This window comes from Xiphias gladius, chromosome 5 (assembly GCF_016859285.1).
Source record: "Xiphias gladius isolate SHS-SW01 ecotype Sanya breed wild chromosome 5, ASM1685928v1, whole genome shotgun sequence".
Classification (NCBI taxonomy): domain Eukaryota; kingdom Metazoa; phylum Chordata; class Actinopteri; order Istiophoriformes; family Xiphiidae; genus Xiphias; species Xiphias gladius.
In genome coordinates, this window is record NC_053404.1 from 10102673 (window position 1) to 10127139 (window position 24467).

Sequence of the window (24467 nt, forward strand, 5' to 3'; positions counted from 1 at the left end):
AGCATGGGGGAATCTCAGGGGAGAGCGGTTGTCAGAGCTGAGCTTCCGCTGTACAGAACCAGAATGGGTAATTAAGGGTAAAGCCAGGACGGGGAAGTGATGTTCATTTAGATTCGACAAACTATGAATTCAGTCTAAAGCTCCCACGCACCCTGGTGCTCTCTTGGATCTTGATTTTGCATTTTGTTCAATGTCTTACTCAAAGTTACTCCTTTTCTTTCTTCCCGTCTGCCTTTGTTTCTTTCTCTCTCTCGCTCTCTCCCTGATCTCCTGCTCTATTTTTGGCTTTCTCTCTCTTTCTTACTTGTGTTTTCCTATCTTCCTCTCCCGATTTTGTTTCTCTTTAGGTCGCTCTCCCTCAACTTACTCGCTTTTTCATTCTGTCCTTGTGAATAATGCAGCCCACGTAGCACAGTTCTTCCTTTTTCTCTTAACATTAGTAGAGCTGTTGTCACTATTTCTCACATTGTCACATTCTGACTATTGTCAAACAGTGTTTGACAATAGTGATTGCCCAGGGTCAGTAAGACACTGACTTAGAGCAGTTGATTGGTCAGTCAGTAGCCAAGCCAATGCTCGCAAAGTGTTCTTCATCTATATCTGAACTGTTGAAAATCCTTTCATCTCTGCCTTCTCTGTGCAACTAGCCCTCTTTGCTCTGTTTTACAATTTCTGATCAAACATATTGCATGATATGTCATAGTTAGTCAGGGGTCTGTCAAGTCAGAGTCTTGCATGAAATAGACATGGCAATGGCTGCCAGTGCATGAATCATTAAGCAGAAGTAAAGGTCTGTTTCTTTTGTATTTGAAGCATGGATTTCCTTGATCTGAAATAGAGTTGGTTAAATTGTTGATATCTTTGCAATGAATGTCACAATATTATTGAGCATTCTCTTTCACAATTCTCTCAGCAAGAAAATGAAGAAGAATATTTCCAAAAATGTGAAACTATTCCTTCAAGGCATTGATACCACAAACAGATGCTGTGCCTGTAACAACAGCAAGCAGCAACTAGTCACTATGATACTGCACATCTTCCTATCCGGTTAATGGATTGACAAACTAGATGAATTTAGAAACTTATCAGTGTCAGTCATAGACTTCCACTTTGGCTTATTTGTTTGGCTGTTGAGTATTTAAGAAAAGCTTTAGCTAATTTTTGAGCTCTGAGGACTATGCAGTATGAACACAGTGTTTAATGTTCCACATAGGTTATTTGACACTTGATCTTTTTAAAGATTTTAAAATCACTGAATTTCAGTTTTGAAATGATTCAATACATTTTATACCTTTTGTTTATTTTAAGGCTTTAATTGTAGCAAACTCTTTGGGAGTATGTTTGTGTGTGTATACTTATCTGTATGTCTGCGTGTATCTGTGTCATTGCTGGCTGGATCCTTCACTAATACACAATCCCTTACATTTCCCCTTTTCATCTTTGCTATCTTCCATCATTTCAACAACAGATGAGCTTTTCAATGAATTTGACTCCAAACTGTATTTAAACACCAGTGTGAAGACCATTCTGACTATGACTCCTTCATTAGGTCCCAATCTTGTTATTGACAAGCAGAAGATGAATTATCCGCTGGTGAAAAAAATCAAAGGGTTTGAAATGGTAAATGGTACACTACAGTGGCCTATAGAGGAAATCTATACTACAAATTGCCTTGGTGCACAGTAGCCGAACCTCAGATAGCTGTCTTTTTCTGTGTGCATGTATTTGTATGCAAGGTGTCTATGTGTGTTTGTGGTATGTGTATTTCATGCAGAATCTTGTTTGTGTTTTCTTGGTTTGTTTAGTGTCTCTTTTCTGATATGAAGAAAAGGATTTGAATATCTTCTGCTAGTTAACTTTGTGCTTGCATTTATGCTGCTCAGCAAACACACACGCATGCAAATGGACACACATACACTCCATCGATCCTGTCCTCTGCATGAGTCCAGTTCAAATACAGGTCATGGTAAACATGAGGCAAGTTTTTGTGACTGATCAGATCATCCCTCTCTCCTTTTCCCTCTCCCTCACTCTCTGCCACACACATACACACACACACACACACACACACACACACACACACACACACACACACACACACACACACACACACACACACATGCACACACTTAATCATAGTCATTAGTGTGTTTATCTCAGCTTCTTTTAGCATGGAATAAAATATTTCAAACATTTTTACTGAGAAATTGTTTTCAGATAGTTTTCAGATAGTAAAAGTTTATGAATGTGTTTTCATGCCCATAAACTTTTCTTAGTGGCCCAAGATCTTTAAAACTATTAATTTTATTTTATAAAAGTAGAATTAGACAGTAGCTTTTAATCACTTTGAGTCAGAAGGGTGCCTAAGACTGGTTTTAAGTATCCTTGATCAAGACAGTGTTTTATTCTGCCCAGTAGTTGGACATCGAAGTGGGCAAAGCAAATTTTAATTTGCTTTGGTTTCCTCCATTTTTGTCACCACTTCAGCAGTGATAGCAATTTAGCTGCATAACGTTGCTGTTTTGTTTTTTTTGCGCAAGATGCAAAAAAGTACATCTTCACCTGTAAGTGGCTGTGTGGGTTAACTTTTCAAACATGATGGAGTAGTATTTTCATTTTGGTGCTAGAGAGAGTTGGTCTCTGGAACAGTCTTATCTGTTCATTGATCTCACTCATTGTACCTGACAGAAGCCCCAAGCCTGGCCTAATTAGCTTATAATGACCTGCACTAGATCACAGTTTTTACACATATACACACTCGAACAGGTTTGATGTTGGAGAAATGAGGACAGATAAATGAAGCTCATTTGTTTTGTTGATGAATCAGCAGAAGTGGACCAATAGTCTGACTGTTTAACCCTGGAATAGACTTTGTATTTGTTCAACGTGTGTGTACATGTGTGTCCTTGTGTCCCATTTCTCTCAAACACAGCTCATTAAGCTGCAGAGCTGTAATTCATTTGAGAGATGAGAAGGACAGACAAACTAAACATGTTTTTTTTCCTCATGTCATCCCTATAACTTTATTTGTCCCTCTTAGCTGTCATACACTGTCTTCCTTCACCAAGGAAGGTTATATGTCTGTGTTTCTGTGCATGGAACTCAGTACAAAACCATGAAAAGTTGCTGTGTAAAGGTTTGTGGGAGGGGCATAAAAGGCATGATGAATTTAATTTAAGACAGGAGAGAAGAGGATGAGAGAAAATTTGGAAATAGGCACATAGATATGCAGAGGTTGTTTTCTATCATTTTTTTAAATCATGTTTAGTTTTGTTTTGTGGACATAGTCTTTTGTTTTTGAGTGTTGGATAACTGAAAGCTTGTGTTCTCAAAATGTGTATTTACTTTGTTAGTTTTGGCAAGATGTCAAGGCAATTTCATTTCAGTTAGTCAGAGTTCAGACTCTTCACTTTTATTCAGGTGTGTGCTTGTGACCTCAACCAAGGTTTACAACACTTGAAAAAAGAGTCAAAATTAGTCTTTGCAAATCATACGTGCCACTCTTTTAACAGTGTCTAATTTATAGAAGTAAGTAAGTATATTATTATTGTATTTATTTAGGATTAACATTCAGTCATCTTACTTTAGCAACAAGTTTTACTCTAATCCTGTTCACAGATTCCAAAAGAGCTTTGTTGTATCAACCTATTCAAAGTCATTCTCAATCTCAGAACCAAAAAATAAAAACTAGTTAGCTTAAAGTGATATGATTAATAACATGAAAACCTGTTAAAATACAGTTCTTTTCTATTCCAACATTTTGCCACAAAAGCATAATGTTTTTCTTTTCCTCTTTGGTGAGATTTTTTTTTTTAGTAAATGTTGTGTTCTACATATCACATAAATGCTTTTGTCCAAGGGAACCCATAACAATATACCACAAGTAACTAGTATGATGCTCTCTAATAAAACCAGCATCACTGAGTTTTGGGCTCTTTCACTGTACATTGAACAAGTAAAAGAGACACTGGCTTCAGCACGTTTTTTTTTTTTTTTTTTTGCACAGAATTTGTGTCCTACATATCAATCGTGTGGAGAAAATAATTAATTTAACAACTTAGGGAATGAAATGTGCAACCTGTATGTTAGAGTTATTCGCAACAGGGCTGGCAGTGTTCTTTCCAAACTTGCTGTGTCAGCTCATCATTAAACAATCCAGCAACATTAAAAACTTAAAATTGTTCTTTTGTGTTGCTGCTGTCAGCTAAGCACTCCTGCAGGCTGGTCACCTGAACAATTAAACGTCTGCCAATCTGCTAAACGGGAGTCCCTCACATCCAGGACACATTTATAGCTCTCTATTGTTGGAGGTTTCCAATAAATATAAATAGTAATCCTGCTGCACTACTTCAACCTCAAGGACTAACCAACCCTAATTAATGCAGAATTGGTAGACTAATGCTATGAAATTGAGTTACTGTACTTCTAAGGCTGGGTATTGTTTGAAATCATACCAGTGCTGAATTTGGAACAATACCAAAACAATACCTTTTTTGTATACCTTACTTCTACGATTGTAAACTTTTTTTTAATTTTTATTAACAACTTTTTTATTCAATTAACAAAAGAAACCAAACTTCTCAAAAATTAAATGTTATCTAAAAAACAAGCATACTTACATGTACTTTGCCTTAATTAAATACTACAATTGGCTGCGCAAGCGTTCAATGGTAGCTTTCTGTGTTTCACAGTTCCTGAAAATCAGTGCTATGGACACATTTACCTACTACTCTAGATGGGGGAACTTCATCTAGCTGGGATGTGGCTGAAAAACTTCTACCAAGACTCGTAATGTAGTTGTGCTCATGCAGACTAGATGCAAGATAGGGGACTTCAATAATGGCAGACACTGATAAACATCACAGCAGCATGTGTAGGAGAGTCTGTGATGGGTGATGGCTCAGGGAAATGGAGTCAGGCCATGCAGCAGCAGACGAAGGTAATTAAAGAAGCCATCATCAGAATCATTAATATGCTAGATCTGCTGGCCCACTGACTAGTCTAATGGAGAACATGTCATCATCGTCACCATTAGGGAGAGTGGGACACACATAAACACGCACACACACGGTCTTAATGTTGGGTCACGCCATGATTATCACCATTAAGCCTAGATTGAGAAGACCTGCTTAGAAAAGCTCATTCTCTCTTGCCATCGTACATCCACACATACAGTACACACACACAGACACACACACGCTTGTAGATCTTTAATTCAAATCCTGTGAGTGATAAGTATGCATATTTAAGTGATGTCAGGCCTGTTGGCTCTTTTAATTAGTCAGAAAGAATGAATGTTTTATAAAAACGTGTTTAACAATAAATGTGTTCATTAATTTGATGAGAGGATATGCTCTGATGAGCTGAGTGGAACAGAGTAATGGCTTGTATTCAGCTCAGGTGGTTTAATGGTGATGGGAGGAACAACCACGCTGTTTCTGATTTTTTCCTCATCATTATGTTTCTCTATTTACCCAGAAAAGTTAACTTTGAATTATGTTTATCCTACCACATTGGAGAGTTTGGTCTGTTTTAGTGAAAACGCACTTGTGTCCTATGCAGCTAATGTGCAATGTGATACCATTCCACAGCTCCATGGAGAATAGAAAAATTGGAAAATCCATTAACTGCTAAAGTCCCCCAAACCTTTTTTCTCTCTGCAGGTACACTTTGTGGTTTATAAAGAAAGTAAATTCATATGTAAAAGTTCAGAAAAAAGATTGTATGAGTTCACAAAGTTCATCTTCTGTCTAATGTCAATGAAAAGTGTGGGCTGTAGACTGGACAACTCTGCCTTATTGTGATAAAATAAACTATCAAAATGATACATACTGTTGAAGCAACTATACAGATTCCAAATCCCTCACCAGCAGCACAGTAGTGAACTCATATTTTCTAGCATAGACCTGAAAGGACCAGCAGTATCACCAAACTTGATTATAAGTGTGTCCCAAATGCATTTTGTTGCCCCTTTTAGCCCCCATCATCTGCTAAAATATTTGTGCAACAAAACCAATCTAAATGTTAAGCAGGTACGCTACTTTACTCCCCCCGGCAATCGCACCTCCTTGTCCTTTTTCCTTTTTCTCTGAATGTCCCTCTCCCACTCACCGTCACAATCTTCTCGTCTTTCTCACACACACTTGCACTGCCTCCCTTGACACTGGTGGAAACAGAGCAATGGTGTGTAATTTAGTCCTAATCACAACATCAGACTTGCGCTGTGATTTACATCCCTCCACCAGCCGAGCCAGTCAGACAGTCAGGAGGGAGACGTTAATGTGAGACCACAGGTAATTACTGTCATTACAGCATGCCACGAATCCTGCCACTATGTGCATGTGTGTATGCTTGTGCATGTGGATGTGTGCGCAGATGAACTGTGAGTGTGGAAGTTTTTTGGGGTTTTCTTTAGCTTTTGAATGGTACGGTTTGATATATATGTTTTATATGTATATATATGTATATGTGCATATATATATATATAATTTTTTTTTCTGTCGAAAATTAAGTGGTGTGTTAACGTGTAGTTTTGGCCACTAAGTTCTTTACATAAAGATGCATCAATGTATGAAATCACAAACAACGGGATCCACAATTTTTATTCCATTGTTGATAAATGTAATAACAGTCGATGCCCTGACTCACGTTATTCTTCAAAATTGAATGATTTGCTTGATATGACTTCATAGTTCCCACAGTATTTCTTCCTTGCTGTATTTATTGAAATGCAGCCATTCCTTTATCCAAATGTAATTAAAAGTGTAATTCTTCATCATGCTATAAAAATCTTAATTGTTGATTATGTGTCACTGTCATCTTCACAACTTCCCTTCACATCTAAGGCAGCCTATTAATTTGCGTTGTTGAACGATCATTCTCTTCTTGAACTGCACCTTTATTATTTCATATTAATGTGACAATTGAGAGGTGGTCCGCGTCACATATCTCACAGACTTTGTAAGTATTAGACAAAGATTATTTCTAATCTTGATTTTTCCCCTTTCCACTCGTTATTGGTTTATTCTCTATATTGTCATAATCAATTTTTGATAACTCCAGCATAGTATCTTCTTAATTGAGCTCTGCTTCAGCTGTCTTATAAACTTTGTGTTACATTTAAAACCATGGTGTTTTCCAGATACACATCAACACAAAAATATTTTTGATATTCATTTGGTTTTCAAAATACATATACAATGTACACATATGATTCATCTCACACAGCTGTTGATATTTTGACATTTTAGGTTAATCATATGACATTTTTGGATACTTAAATCATGGCCAACATTTTGGAATCCTTTTTTTCATGTTTGCTCAAGTCTTTGTGGGAAGATGGTGTTTCCATGACAATAAGGATAATGTGTCAGGGTCCCCATAGTTTAGGCCTGGAAAGGTCCTGACTGATAAGCAGAAGGAAAATCTCAGCAGTTTGGCCAGTGCCATCCTATCCCTGTTTCCACCCCACACCCGTCTTCTCCTCTCGCCAGCTTTGTCTTCAGGCTGCTCTACCCCATCCTCCGTCTTTCCTCCTTTGCACCTGCTTAATACCTCACCCTATTTATACCTGCATCTGAAATTCCACCTCTTTGATCCCATATTTTTCTCCATTTACCTAATTCTACTCTTGTGTTGCTATTATGTTCTATTTTTGACAATTATTTCCACCCTTTCTTTGCTTCCCAACTTAAACCCTCATGTATCCCCTTTTTTTTACCTTCCTTTAATTCTAACCTTTCGCTCTCTTCACCCCACATTTTTACTGTGTGTGTGTGTGTGTGTGTGTGTGTGTGTGTGTGTGTGTGTGTGTGTGTGTGTGTGTGTGTGTGTGTGTGTGCGTGTGTGTGTGCGTGTGTGTGTGTGTGTGTGTTTGGTGAGTGAGAGAGAGATTTAAAACTCAGTTTAATGTAGAAAGCAAATGTTAGGTGTTAATATTATCCTTGAAAGAAAGCCTTTTTTAAGCCGCAAACCTCTGGTCAGAGCTGGAAGGGACACGGTCTGACAAACCTTTTCCATGAGAGCCAGCTGGTCATGACTAATGTCAATCGTTTCATTACTGAACAAAAGTATGAACACACTTACAATGTGACATGTTCTTATTTTCTTTTTTCATTCATTACATAGGTATATAAAGAAATAATAAATACAGAAATTAAATGCAAGTGTTTTTTTGCGTAACACCACAACATTAACTTAAAAAAATGTAAAACTATTTCTTGGTTTACTGCATGTTATTGTCCATTTGTTATTGCTGCAAAAGACATTTTTCAACTGGGAGGTCTATATTCAGTATCTCCTTAAAAATCTTACCCTGTGTAGTTTTAAAATTCAGCATTAGATTTTAGAAGTCTGCCTTCCTCTTTCAGGGTTTCCAACGAGAGCCTCACTGCCCAGATGAAGGCCCAAACCAAGATGCTGTTCATTGTCACCGAAGGGAAAGGGTGACTATTTATTTCACAGTGAGATTTTTAGGTACACTAGTCTAACAATTTTTGTTTGTGTGTGTATCAATTCTATGCAGTATTTTTGTTTGCTAAAAATGACTAAAAATGGAAAAATAAAGAAGCTCAGCTAACTGCTACACCTGCAAACAAGGTCACCTCTCTCAACAGAAGAGAGCTGGTGATTATTGTGCATCCGTGTCTATGTATGTACTATGCGCATGTGTTGGGAATGACAATGGTAACAGTCTTTATACACCTGGAACACACAGGCTATGCGAAATTGTGTTTCATAGACCATTTCCTCTTCATACTCTGCACCTTCCCTCAATATTCCAGAAATTAGTTGTTGTTCTAGAGTCTGAGAATTAGTGGCATCACAATGCTGAATAAATAGCCACAAGAGTAAGTGATAAATGGCATCATAAATATTTACTATATAGCATTTCATTATAATGGACCGTGTGTGTGTGTTTGTGTGTCAGAGATAATGTCTGAAATGCTAGTTAAACACTAGTCTGAAAAGAGAGAAACACAGACACCACTGCGCTTTCGTGGCAGAATATTTTGTCTGCGATGTTAACAAGAGTCTCTTGATGGTAATAGGTACCTGTCTTTCTCTGTGTCTGTCTCTCTCTATACATTTTTCTGCTTAATTCTGTCTCTGTATCTCCCTCGCTTTGTCAGACATCTTCGGGAGTCTAATGACACATTGAAGGTGGAGGTAAAGAGACTGAAAGAAGTGTTTTATAAGAAGGAGAGAGACATTGAATGCTTCAAGGTGAACAAGTGCAGAGTGGAAAAGCAATGAACTACAAATGGGAAGAGACAAAAGAGAGTTGATCACAAACAAGTTTGTTTTCCATTTTATAATTGTTTGCAGGCCCAAATCCGAGGCCTGGACATCCCGCAAGATTAGAGAACGTGAGTCAACTACATGTGTGTGTGAGCGTGTGTGAGAGTACATTTAAGTTCATGCATTTGTGTGCATCCACCAGCTGATCAGAGTTTAGCAGTCACGTACAACAACATGTTTCGCTCTTTCACACACAATCTAGCCTGAACAAAGCTGATGACGATACTAAAAGCAGGAGTGCCAAGTTGTGAATGAAACACCCCATGGGCCCAGACACCTGTGTGTGTATGTATGTGTGTGTGTGTGTGTGTGTGTGTGTGTGTGTGTGTGTGTGTGTGTGTGTGTGTGTGTGTGTGTGTGTGTGTGTGTGTGTGTGTGTGTGTGTGTGTGTGTGTGTGTGTGTGTGTGTGTGTGTGTGTGTGTGTGTGTGTGTGTGTGTGTGTGTGTGTGCTATGTCTTTTCTTCAATCTGTATACGTTATTAATGCTGGGCCTTTAACAATGATTACATTCCAATCAAGGGCTCACCCTCCTGCTTGCCACCCCCATCATTGTCAAATAGTATTCATCAATAGAGAGGAGATATATTTATTATGTTCATTAAGGCAATGAAAGTGAATGTGGCACAGATGGGATTGGGTGTAGGATGGAACTGAGAAACGTGGGCATATTGGTGCGGGAGAGGTTGCTTGTGGGGCACCTGCCTGCAGCAGTACTCCCCCATACCCCCAGTGTGACCCCCTAAGGTCTCCCTCATTAACAACCCCCCCATCTTACACACATGCACACACTCATGTTGCACCCCTCCCCTAATGAACCACCAGGCTCTGTTTCCAAAACAGATCAGATTTGTTTTGAATGGGGTAGGTTTCCAATGCTAATCAAAGCTGTCACTCATTTTAATGATATCATAAAGAAGCCTTGACAGAAAGATGAATCACTTTTCTTTGTCTTTCCCTCATAATTGCAAATGAATGAGAGAGAAAGACTGAGTGAGAGGGGCAGTTCATATAGATGTATGCATAAGAGAGGTTTGATTGAGTGAATATAATAACATGAAATGAGATAAAAACAGTGAATGAAAGCCTCTTCCATAGTGTCTCCCCATCCATTCTCTTTTTTTTTCACATTTTCTTTATTATGAGTATTCCTAATTTATTTCATTTCATTATTGTACCCCCCTACACACACCTGCCCAAAATGCCATATGTATGAAAATCATACATCTATAAGGCAACAGATGTGTCATGATATTTGCATGGCAGCCATTACATTCAGTGTATAAATCTCATTACTGCTGGCAAAGGGGATATCATTGCAGTGTCTCTCCACTGTCACTATCACTAACAGCAATCAACACAATGTGAAGGTTTTGTCATTAGATATGTTTTTATTGAAGAAATTTATAATGATTATATGGCCTGCTGTACGAAAGCAGCTGGAGTGTCACGGTTTCACATTGTGGATGGCCAATAAAGACATAAAAAGGTAAGGAAAGAGGAATGGAGAGGTTAGAAATTTAGATTAAAGAAAGACGCTTCATTTAAATTAAGTTGTTTGTTTAGGAACAAAATAAGTGTCTATCCCCAAATTCAATAATGTTCTTTTTTCAGTTTTTAATGATTATTTTCAGTTTTTGTGAAATGCAAAACTAGTCTTGGCAAATGTGTTTGCAACCTGTCTGATCATCTGACAATTATATGGCCCTAATGGCATTGTTGGCCCAAATAGACTGACTGCAGCAATGCCACTGCAATTTAAAGGAATAGGCATTCACAATTTAAAAAAACAAACCATATCGGCTAATTAGGCTTGATAAAATCACTGGTTTAGATGTATAAAAAAAGTGCCTTTGTTTTCATTTCTGTTTGAAATTCTAAATGTCAGGTAATACAAAGCAGAGAAGATGTAATATCTTAGTTTGTTTCTTAACAGCAATTATACTCCAGTCTCAAATTAATTAAATGATTTTTATGAAAAATCATTATCATTTCACCTCAACGTATTTCAGATAATATCTGAAAACATTAAAATATGCTCGTTGAAATGCACTGAGTAGTGAAAGCAGAGATTAATGTTGTTTGCTGCCGGCAGCATTGACTCAGTGACTGTCTGACACAACCCATCTGGGGAAAGCGCTCATAAAGCATCAGGCTTCATCAGACGTACCACTGACTAACTCAGAGATCACAGCAAAGAATTTGTACAAACACAGGGAACTAAAGTGACAGAGAGACTGTGTGAGAGGAGTGTCAAGTCTTGCATAAAATTTACAACAATATGTAAGCAGTAAATAAGAAAGATTGGAGCAAGAGAGGAACCATGTAGTTTATTGCTTAGCTTAGAGAGCATGGCAGCCTGGCTTTGACACTAATGACTGTAATTATACACACACTGATTGGGATAGGCCGCTATTTACACACAACCATGTTTGTGTGTAAACACAGGAACACATGTTTACACAGGCGTCATGCCAAGCACTCAGCGCACCGCTGCCTTCCCACATCGGGTGCATAAATCTCACACAGTTGTCTCAGCGGCGGTGATGTTTCATGATCTGCTGAAGACCACATTACCATTGAGGAAAGAGTTTAAATCATGTGAAGAATCTGTAGAGATTTGGCACTTTGGATTTAATGGAGTTGGCCTGTGCTTAAAATTTATGCCTCTTGTTTTTCTTTGAGTATAGCAATGGAAACTCATGGAACTCATCTTTAAAAGTCATTTATAATTTAAAAGATCAAAAGAAATTTCAGCATTTGTCCTTATTAATGTTCTTTGTATCATCATTATGGTGTGAAATTAAAAGGTTTTAAGGGTCAGTTGCAATTATTTTCAGTTTATGAATGTCATCTTCAGGAAAATTAGGGGTTTTTTTTGTTTGTTTTTTTCAAATGCTTACATTGGCCAAGCTAAATTAATTGGTTAACAGGCAGTGATTCACATTATGTTCTATCAACTGATGTATATATGGAATTTCTTTCATCTGAATTCTCTGGTTCATTTTCTGTTTGTGCATAACAATCAAAAATATATATGCAGTCTGTATACAGTATCTAAATATATATCTTTGTATAATTAAAATTGATTGTTTGGTGACAGATTTGATCAGTCACTGGATTATATCTCTTCCCTGAAAGGTTTAGTACTGTACAAATATTAGACATCCGTGCTTCACTACTGGTTTTGTTTGTTTTGTTTTTTATTGTTTGAAGAAAGGTTTTAGTCAGGGTTAAGCTATGTGTTGTAACTCACCATTGCATCAATTTCTATAAAAAAAACCATATCGCTCAAAGAAGTATCAATATACTCTAACTGATCCACTCTAAACCAAGAGAAAAATTTTGGTCAAAAGATTGTTGGGATAGTAGATTGTATAGCATTTTTAGGCAGTGGTATTACTGTCACTATTGTTTACATTGTTGCTATCGTCTCTCAGTTGAGGTTTACCATAGATAGTTACAAATACATGGGAGGGGAATTGTTTCACTAATTAATCTCATAAACTTTTCAGACAAAAATGTCAGTTCGCATTTTACCATCTTCATCAAGTGTCTCTTCAAATCCTAAATGTTTTAAGTTGTGGCTAATAGGGGCATAAGTTTGTGTGTGTGTGTGTGTGTGTGTGTGTGTGTGTGTGTGTGTGTGTGTGTGTGTGTGTGTGTGTATGTGTGTCTGCTCGCCCACATCTACAGGAACAATGATGCATTTATTAGCTTTTCGATGAGTGCATGCATCTTCTCAACTGAAGCAAAACGGGACCATCTTTCAATCCGTTGTTCTGATAGAAAATCCCAGCTTGCTCCCTTACAAGAAAATTAACATTGGAGAGGTGCAGTGGTACTTTAATGGGCTAAGAAGTCTTCAATTAAGTATTTAGAAGGTTTTTTTTCCCAAATGCTAACTGGACAGGTTCACTGGGGCATGAAAGAAAGAGCGTAAAACGGGGGCAGCAAGCTCTTCAGCCTGTACAGAGCATCATTATCCAACGTCGTTAATTTAATAGTCATTCCTTAGTCAGCCCTGGGTCTGATGATAGCAGACCCTAACATTTGTCATTTTTCCAAACATTTTTAATAAACCGTTAAAATCTTAAGTGGCTTCTTGTATGCTTAATGTTCCCTGGCTGCAGTGGCGTTCGTTTTGTTTTTGTATTCTTATTATTTTCAGTTTTATATGCGCTCATATATAATTTAATGATTTCCCGAACCCATTTGCTCCTCCATCTTTGTGTTTAGTAATATGTTAAAATGAATATGTTCTAATAAAGATGACTTATGCCAGCCTTTTTTTGCTCCAGATTTTCAAGGACATTTGATTGAAACTTTCAATGTTGTTACCAGCCAAATACATATCACTGTACAAAAACTAATAAGTTTACCATGGTAGAAGCAAGTGTGTACTCACTATGCTTTTTATGGCAAACAAAAATTAGCCAGTTTTTAGCAACAGCAAGAAAGGACAGTTTTTATTATCATGTTTTCTTACAGTACTACAGGTACTAAAAATGTCAGTTAGTTGTTTATATATGTTTGTTTGTATGCATGTGGATATTGTGTTACAGCATGGAGAATCAGAGTTGTGTGGCTCTAAACCTCAGCAAAATCGAGGAAATGCAAACCAGACTGCGAAGCAACCTGGAGGCCGTCAGAATGCTAATCAACAAGTAAGAGCACACAAACACACACACACAGACACACAGACACACTCACACACACACACACAAACACACACACACACAAACACAAACACACTCTTATATACACACGCTAGGTCCTGACAGTCCTTTTACCCGACAGATAGAAACACACACCCACACACTGGCCCACCTGCTGTTGAGCTCACACAGAAAAGGAAGCTTTCATGCGTCCAACTTCAAACACACAGGCGCTTACACACAGACACACAGACACATCTATATCCTCTTCCAATGATAAAAGTGAAAAGTTGGCAGCGAGGTGGTGGTGTTGGCGTGGTGTGGGGAAGCAGGGACAAATTGTATCAGGAAAAAGCAGTGACGTTTCTTTCCACTGGTAAATGATTTCCCTTTCATGGAACTGAGAGAGGGATGTATATCAATACAACGTCGCTGATCTCTCCATGACAGCATAGGGAAATGGCCCACTGTGATAAAACAATGAGGGGAAAAAAACACAGAGGAATATTCTCATGAAAAGCTGACATATTTTACTATGTTGAACTTAACAAGAGTCAACAAATCACCAAAGGAGAGACAAATCAAAAGTAATCCTCAACCCCCTCAGTTCTCCAAAACTCCAGGGCCTGGAGAACGGCTCACCCGACTTTTGTTAGTTTGTGGAATGGCCTGCTGATTGACAGGGTACAAGGAAAGCTGGTACTTGTTGATGCTTTAGTGTAGTGTTGTGTCAGTGAAAAGCAAATGGCATTAGCTGCATGCTTGAGACATAGGAAGGTGGAGGAGAGGAAGAGACAGACAGAGAGAAAGTGAGAGGTGCTGTTTAACAGGTCAGGTGTGTAATAGCACCTCTTAATCTCTAGTTGGAATTATTACACACATCGACTCAACATGGACAGTCTACACACACATGCACACACACATACACACACATAAGCATACAAGCAGAGTTGGAAAGAAGTATATAGACAGTTCATTTACAAAATTCTATTCCCTTCACTCTCCACTGGACACACACACTCACATACACATTTGTACACACTTACAGATATCAATAAAGAAGCTCAATGGAATGTCTGAGTTTATCTATGTGAAAGGCATTGGGTTATAAATAAGGTCTGTGTCTCTGCTTTGGATTAGTCTCATTTACTCATGTTCACAAAGTGTTTTGGTACTGTTTCTTTCTCATTCACCCACAGGCACATGTTAACACTCACTATACAACACATGCACAAGCTTGATTTTCCTCCGAATATCAAGCAAATTTCATGCAAACTTTTGAAATGTCACACAAAATTAAATGCGAATGAAGAGAACTTCCATCAACTAGGATGAAATTGAAGATCAGAGGAAAAATACTGAGATTCTTGCAAGACTTGAATAGCATTATGCAACAGTTTTTGTTTTGTTTTTTGTTTTTTTTGTCAGCTAATTTCCAGTGTATTTCATGCTGCCATGCAAAGATTAATAAAAAAGGTACATGGGGCAATATTCCACTTCCACAAGCAGCTGCGGGTATGGGCATGGTAATCAAGATGTTTTGTACAGTATTTTCAAATTTCAAAAACTTGGTTTGTACTGACACATCATCATACTCAAACTGAGCCTAAACCTCATCAAAAAATAACCAAATTTAAAAACCTTTTTTTTTCTAATATGATTAAGTTTGCTGTTTCAATTAAGCTTTTCTAGCTCAGTAATTCTCATAAATTGAAATTAAATACTTGAATGGAAACTGAGCTATACAAATGAAAAAGTAGAAACACACTCATGCAGCAGCATTAAAACACCCCCACCCCCCACCCTCTGTGTCTTTCTGTCTGTCTCTTTCTCTAATTCTCTACCACTTATACACATTCCTTTCATCCAAACATATGCACATCAATTCACCCGTAGTATGTGAAGGTTGAGGAGACAAGCTGTGATTTTTAATTTCACCCCCCTCCCTTGCAATTAGGAAAGCATCCAAAGCCACCAAAGACTTTGAAAATTAAACAGGTCCCCTTTAATATACAGTTAAATATAAGTGTCAGCTTCAGTGTTTTTTTTTTTAAATAATTTTAGAAATTATATTGCTTTTGGCATAAGATAAAATTAACACATTGTAGAATGTTTGCCTGTTGTACATCGTAAATATTCTTTAAGCATCTTAGGATAGTCTTGACATATTGACAGGTCATTGGCTGTGCAAGGGTTAAGCCTCAGACCCAGCTATTTCTAGTCATCAGATCTAATACATTTGCTCAGATTTATTGAGTGTGCATGTAAGTATGTGTGTGTATGTGCATGGTGTCTGGAAGGGTAATGTTAGCTGAACCATCCGGAAATGTGTCTGTCTCATGTCCGTTTGTGTTTTTCTCTCTCTCTCTCTCTCTCTCTCACTCATACACAAACACACAAAGATATATGGGCACACATGGCCAGACATGTCGATGTGACATCATTCTTTAACTGCAGCTTTCACACAGACATACACATTCACCAAAAAACAGATGTGGATGAGTGCATCTGTCATGACATGTCTCTTTGTCTCTCCATCCTTTAAGTTCTTATTTTATTCTTCCTAATAGCTAAAAATACATTATTTCAAATATTTAATTCTCTTTTATCTACCTTATTACAATTTTTCAATTTTTAGACTGGCACATTATGTATATAATTACCACAATGTACAACAAATAAAAATGCTTTCTTTTTTTTTTTTTTGCCTTTTTTTTTGCTTTTAAAGCCACTTCTCAAAAAATGAAACACACTCAATTTAGCTAGTCTGTAATTGTGTTTCAGGGATCTCAGTCATGTTCTGACGTATGAAAGTTGTTTTGTATCAAATCGACCTGTAATGATCATTCAAATTGGTTGTTTGCATGTAGAAATTTACACCGTTGCAGGACTCCCACTCGCAAACATTTTGAATTGTGAACACAATACTCCTCACAATTTTTCCATTCTGTTTTAACAGGCATGAAAGCAGCTATGAAAGATGAATTAAGCACATAATGGGATGTAAGCTACTTCATCAACATGATAGCTAGTGACTTTTGAGGGGTTGATATTTATTGGTATCGTCAAATTTAAGTTTTGCAATTTCGCTGATTTAACTAAACAAGTCTGATGTTTTAACTTCCTTGAAACTTCCCCAAAAATTGTCCCTCTTCCTTACTCCCTCGGTATGTTTCACAGTCACACATAAAGGTATTTTTTTCAAAATATTTTCATTCTCTTTGTCACTACACGTCTTCTTCTGTGCATATGTCTCATTCAATGTCCCTTTCTTTCCCTCTCCAGTTAAACGCAGCGGGGAGAATAAGCGGTTGTGCAGGCAGCTGGAGGAGGAGAGGTTCATGCGTAGACAAGTGGAGCAACTGCTCCCTCCTTCCCCCACCTCCCTGCACTGCTCCTCTACCCACCTCCCTGTCTCCTTCAGTGACCACCCACCTCTAACCTCAACCTCCCTTACTTCATCCCTCTGCCTCCCTCATCCCCTGAGCCTTGACTCAGCGACAGGGGACACTGACGGGATTCTAACCCAAACCAAGCTGACTGGAGCTGGGCTAGAGAAACCAGGTGAGTCCCAGGCTTTGTCTGAAGCATTTTGGACAAGGCCAGCTGCAGAACTCTCTGTCTCCACCTCTCTGGAACATGCTTAGTCTAGGAGGACAAGCAAGGATATGACCAAATGAAGCCCCCTGAAAACTTTGATCTGTCATGCCTTTTTGACCTCCAACTCCTCGCCAGGGAATGTATTCAGTATGAGGTTAATATCCTGCAGGTCAAAGTCAAGTCCCTGGGTGCTTTTTACCTGGCAGGGGGCTCCAGAAGCAGCAGATGATGGAAATTACTCAAATCATCAAAAGTGAAATGAAAAATATCTATACTACTATCCCATGAAGAGATTTGTTCTGAGAAAATGTTCACATATTTTGTAGATTTAAATCTGACACTTCTTACTGTAAAAAAAAGAAAGCAATTGATTGCATCCTCAAAATGTTACAATGCTCCAAGCAGTGGTAGGTTAGAACATTACCAGTTACTTCAAATAATGATCTTCTTTTGTGACAAAACTGAAGCACTGAGCCCCAAAAATGTTTTTTGATTCTGCACTTATTTGAAAACTCCATAAATTCAGATGATTTATAATTAAATCAATTCAACTTAAATCAGCCAATGAACTAAACAGAACAAGTGATTAACTGCTAATTCTTAGTGTTGATGAAACTTACACTGGATATGAGTCTTTCTTTGGATAAATGAGTGACGGCTGCAGACACTCCTCAAATGTTGATGTGAATGGCTGTAACACAGATTGCGCTGCAGCTGTGCCATGTGTCCTGCATCTAATGTGGTTGAATGTGGCCGTGTGTCTTTATATGTGAGTACATAATGTGTCTGTGTGCTTCTGTCTCTGTAAGTATCTGTGGGTGACTGTAGGCTTGTGTGGGATTGAGTAGATTGGATGTTTAATATTGTAGATATTTTATATTTTTTTTATATTATTCAAAACTATTTGATTATTTTTACCTATTACTCTGTTCGAGGCCCTTTGTTGTAATGATGGAAAAATAAAAACAGATACATTTTTATGTGGTCACACTTTCCTCCCCATTTTTATTTCATCTGTCAATATGTCAATAATATTTTATTTCTGCAATTTGGAAGGTTGTAACAACAGGCTATCAATGATACATGTTAGTATTGTATAATTCCTACAGTTTTACATTACTACTGAGACACACAAAGAAGTTGACACAGGTAAAAACATTGTTAATACATAATCTAAAATATGGTTTTGAAGCAAGTACAATGGCACACTCACACAAACGTTTAGTTGATCTGTCTTTCCGTGTACATCTACAGGTGACTCATGCCTCTTTTTATATGCTTATAAGACAAGGAAAAGAAGTATGCAAATATCTGAGCTCAAACAAAGAGTATTATTATACAGTTATAATGGGAATTCTGGGAAAAGGTCTCAGACCACAATTGGCTTCCTCATATTGCCATTCTCACTGTCCCACCTGTCCCCCACATTCCCCCAACTGTCTTCTAAAACACCTTTTTAATCATTCATTGGTTCTGTATATACATAGCTGCTGTATAGCAGGATGTTGTATATTTTAATGATTTCCCGCAGAACCGCATGTCCTTGTTTGGTTTTCCTCATCTGCCATGTCACACTCAAAAATACCCTTCTTTAATGTGCAAACACACATGCATTCACCCACTCACACATCCACACACATCTTTATTCTTTCACAAATACACACACACGCTTACACAAATGGCACAGTCATTAAAAATGAAACCACAGGATTTTTGAAAACTCCCAGGACTGAGGGAAAAATCAGCAACACAGCGGTGAAAAAAGTCCCCCTGGAAACAATGAGGAGAAGGATCATTTGTTGTTCTTGAAAACCTGGTGAGGTTTCACAGAGGTTAAGCTTCCCTTTGATGTGTTTTTAACTCGTTTCAGCTCTGTGGAGGGATTAGTCAGCCTCACACACACAAACACAAATGCACACATTCACACACACATGCACATACAGGATCTTAATTTCCTCACCACTCTCTCTCACAAAGACAGAAAGCACAGAACAGGCCCCTTCCTAACCTAATTTCATCAAATGAGCGTGTGTGGTACTTCACTGCTGTATGTGTGGTCCCCTGGAAATCTGTGGTAAACCAGCAAAATATTGCAAGTCAGCATTTTCTTTTTATCCCAAATTAGGTTTGGACTGTTTTTGAATAGTGTGGGCCCTCAACCACGAGAGACACAGAAAGAGAGACAAAGTAGCTGTTGATCATCATGGCACTCATTACAGTGTTTACAAGGCATTATTTAATCCTTATTTCCAGATACAAATGACTTGGGTACCTGTACCCATGTGTTTGTGCGTGTGCGTTTAAGTTTGTGTGTGTGTGTTATCAGCTCCAGTCTGGGCTTCCCTGTAGGTCTCTGTGTTGTTGCCCATGCTAATAATCACACAAAAAGCTCGTGTCCAGTGCCCATGTTGTGAGCAGCTCTGCAACAAATTGTGTTTGCAAATGACTCTTAGTGTTTGTTTTAAATAAACCGGAGTACCAAATGAGTGAAGATAGACCACAACAAGACAATAAACAATAAACAACAATAAAAATGATAATAAACCCAACGAGAAAAGTTATTTATGGAAGTAATTTCATGTTTATTTGTTATATCACTTATAATCATATTTTTGTAAATTACAATATGCTGTAAGATTCTTGTAGGAACTTGTTTAAGTCATTAAAATAAATAGTTTTCATGCTTAATTAAATTTTATTTGTTTTAATCAGCCGAAAATGATAATCCATAAAATTGTTGTTTGTGTGATTTTGGCAACACCAAACGGTTGATAAATGATAACTGCTTTGGCATTTGCACTCTGTGGAGGCAGTGAACCTCAACACAGTAAAAATAATAAGTACAGACTTTTTTACATCTGTTCTACCTTTTTATATTTATTATAACCCATTCAGACTGTCGTTGCATTCATAAAAATGCACCAGTTTCTATGTGGTAGAGATTAATTTCTAGAAAGGAAGAACCTTACCACAAACACTTTCATTTTAGAAATTTTATTGAATATTTGTAATATAAATTGCCTTTTTTTGAAATGGTCATATCAACCTATGACAAGCTGTATATCTGACACCTTGAAAAGCCCTTTTGTCAAGTCAAAAATGCTTTAGCTGGAACCAGCCGTGTATTGTGCCACTGTTAAAATAAAATAACTTTTAGTGGGAGAGGCAGCTCAGTCACACCGCAAACTGAAAATGACAGAAGAGCAAGAGAGGGTGAGAAAGACATAAAACTGACAGGAGTGCTGGCAGCATGTCAACGTTCAAACTCAAAAAAAGGAAGGAAAGAAAAGGGAGACAGTTATTGACACAATGTTTCACTTTTTAAAAGGTGGGTTTTTGTTATGTGGTTACTTTTAGTCTATACAGCTACAGTATAGCAAAATACTGACATTCTGTTGGAGCGGTTGAATTTAAGGTGTGGGCAGAGGTTCATTTTCACAATGACAAAATGTCCCAGCAGAAGCTCTCAATTCTCCACACCAACCAACAACACACACTTATTAGCTACTGTAACATATTTGTATGGCCTCTACAGCCTAAAATGAGTAGTCTGTGTGTTTAATTTCCACATTTTCTAAATGAACTCCTGCTGTACTGAAAGGACAGGAAAATAATTTTTGCACTGCTCTCCATGGACCAAAACTTATAACTACACTTTTGGCTCCACCTCAGTCGTGCTTTCAGGTATTTCACCTTCAGCACCTTCAAATGTTGCACAATCAAAATACTGTTACTGCTTCCAAGTCACAATTACATAGATATAAATAATATTCATCTAGTATATCCTATAAAGATACAAACAGGTAGCATATGTTAAGCTCTGAAAAAAACACAGGATGCAGTTGAGTTTGAAAGAAAAAATGAATATATAAAAATTTAAAAAATGTCATTAGCATTAAGCCCAACTTAGTATAAAAGTGTATACTTCACTAAATATTTTTAACAACCATAGCTTAAATTGTTATAAAATGATTTAGTTTGTAGTTCATGTAAACTGAACTCTTTGCATTGCCAAAGTCATGCTTATGTATTTGTATTCCATTAAACAACCCACAAATAAACCCCACAACCACCTTACAATTCAAATAACCCAGAGGATGATTCGAAGAAGCCATTACCAATTTCACTTATTTGACTTCTGTGTCCATTACTGAGTTGTAAGTAAAATTAAATAAAAGTAAATAGACATTTACTCATTGGTAGAAGTACAACTCTTTTATAGTAGTTATTAGTCAGTCTTGAGAGTTACTGTGGACTAATTGTCAGTGCTTTTGTTGTAAAATCGGATGTGGGTACAACCTATGCTAGAGTCCAACACATTTCTGATTGACTGCAAAATGAGAACACAGTGCCTCAGCATTATGCTGTCTGACTGACTGATCTTCTTCTTTATTGACAGGATAAAGATTTTTTCTGTTTAGTTATCAATCTAGTGACTTTTTATATGGTTCCAGTGTCCACTATTAGACAATTGCAATGTATTTGGCCGAGCAGCAGGGCAGACAGTGCATCTTTTTGTCATTTTGCTGGGCCTAGCTGTGTAAATCAGACACATATGAAACATGAAACAACACAGAGAAATGCAAAGAATGGAAAAGTATGGTAAAGTTACTGAGCTAGGTGGAGGTGGGGGAAGACAATAGGGGTATTCATGCAAGGAGAGAGGGAGGGACAGATAAAAAGCAGAGACTACACTACCCAGAAATACTTGGAATGCTAGTGTGTGATAAGCTAGCTGGAAGCTAATTATGTGTGATACTCTGTTGATCCCTGCAGGCAGGGTTGTCCAAACAACACCGGGGAGCAGGAAGGGAGTCATTGTTAATAAAGGAGCATGAACCCAGATTCTTCTGCCGACATTTAAAACAATAAACATTTTGTGGTAGATTGGCCAGTTGGTCAACAAACTTGTTAGGTAATAAGAATATAAAGCAGATACTTAAATGTTTATCAAAAGTTTGCTTGCAGAGCAAAGTTTCAAATAAATACAAGTCAAAGTTCAAAGACAAACATGCACTTCAATTTGATTGCCTGAAGAAATGTGTCTTAATATTATACATTTAGGTAATAAATGGACAGGATCGTTAATATAATGGCATGCAATCAAAATGAAAGGAAAGAAGAAAAATAAACCCAATTTCCCAAGAACAGTGGTATTTTCTAACCCTAAGTGTTTGATAAAGATAAACAGCAATATTACTGTCTACAATATATTTAGGTACTCTGATAGCTGGGAAGCTTTCCTATTGAAATACCTCTGAAAACCATGAATACAACATCTAGCTTTATAGAAGCATATACATCACTAGCAACTTTTTTAAGTAAATGTCAGTTGTCTCAGGATAAAAGTACTACCTTCCATCAAAAAGATAATGTATTATAATGCCTGAACGTGGTCTATGGTAGAAGAGAGGGACATATGGCAGATTTCGGTGTCTGTGTTCCCACCTCTTAATGATTACGTTGACCATCAGACAAATTTCTCAAAAAAGTTGGTGTGTTTCCTCCAGGAGTAAAGCTTGAAGGTAAAAGGAAGTGGGAAAAAATGATACAGTTTAAGAAAGTAAGAAACCAAGAGGGAAGAAGAGATTACCAGACAATTTGAGAGAGAGTAAAGTAAAAGTTTTAATTAAGAGTTGAGGACTACAGGGACAGATGAAAAGGAAGTAGAGAAGTAGTGAAGGCGGGATGCATGGGGAAGAGACTATGAAAATTGGGGATTCAGGGAATAAGTTTAGAAATTAAGGGGGGAAAAGCAGAGTGAAAGACGGTGCAGAGTGAGATTGACAAAGGAATGAAGGGAAGGAGGTATAGTGTGTGATTTAGAGAGTGGAGAGTTTTAAGATGGGAAAAGAGGAGGAAGAGAGTAATGGGACATTTAGGCAAAGGGGGTGAGATGGGTGAGAGAAGACTGCGACGTGGAGAATGAGAGATGGAGGAATGAGGGAGACACTGGATATTTAACAAGGGAAGAGATGGGAAAAGACCAGAATGTGAAAAAGAAAGAATGAGTGTAGTGGGAGATTTAGAGTATATATGGAAGAGAGAGTGGTAAAGAAGAGCACATTGTCCTTATCGGCCTGCTCCAGATAGCCTGCTTCCTAATGGGGCCAGTGTGCAGGGGAAATGAGGATTAGGCCTGATGCTACCTGATTAGCCATTGACTCAAACACACATCAATGGTATGGAGGGAGGGGAAGGAGTGCAAGGTATATTGTATGTGTATGAGTGTGTGCTGGTGGGCTGAAGATGAGTCACCTTCATCTCCTTCAGTGGGACCGCAAATGAAAATCGTTCTCACTTTCCCCACACATACATACACAGACACATGGCCATTTTCTTCAACCTTGAAAGGGAAAGCTGCTCTTAATAAGGTGATCCTCTGAATGGGGGTAGGCACGAGAAGTGTGTATGTGGGGGGGGTTGCACAAAAAGTCACTGGGAGGCGCAGATACAGTGGAAGGGAGCAGGGAAGAAGAAGGAAAAGGGAGGGAGATACCAAAGAGAGTCATCGCGTTCCATATTAGCGAAATAATGAAATTTGCCTTTTAGCTAATGATATCTTTCAACAGCTCTTGTTAGTTTTCATATAAATTACAGTAGGCCGGACTGCTTCTTCTACTCAATGCCTCAGCACTAAGCCATCACAACAGGCACACGCACATCTACGCATGGACACAAGGAAAACACACACACACACACACACACACACACACACACATCCAGAACATTCAGTGGCACAGCAGTGACTGGTTGGTTTTTGAAATTAAACACTCTCCTAGACTTATATCCCCTTCCTATCCCACACCCTTAATTAGTTATTGTCACACACACACACACACAGCCACACACACACACACCTCTAATCATATTCATCATCCTCAAGGAACCCCCCTTACCTCTCTCCCTAA

At 37.9% G+C, this 24467-nt stretch overlaps 1 protein-coding gene across 1 annotated transcript in view; it reads left to right on the forward strand.

Annotated features, from left to right (window-relative positions):
• LOC120790098 (trichohyalin-like) overlaps positions 1-17318 on the forward strand; it is a 28824-nt gene extending 11506 nt beyond the window's left edge. The window contains exons 5-9 of the mRNA XM_040127390.1: positions 8370-8444; positions 9132-9225; positions 9328-9368; positions 13864-13965; positions 17242-17318. Of these exons, the coding sequence (XP_039983324.1) occupies positions 8370-8444; positions 9132-9149 (93 nt within the window). The 3' untranslated portion in view covers positions 9150-9225; positions 9328-9368; positions 13864-13965; positions 17242-17318. The remainder of the gene's footprint in view (positions 1-8369; positions 8445-9131; positions 9226-9327; positions 9369-13863; positions 13966-17241) is intronic.
• Positions 17319-24467: the final 7149 nt, after the last annotated feature.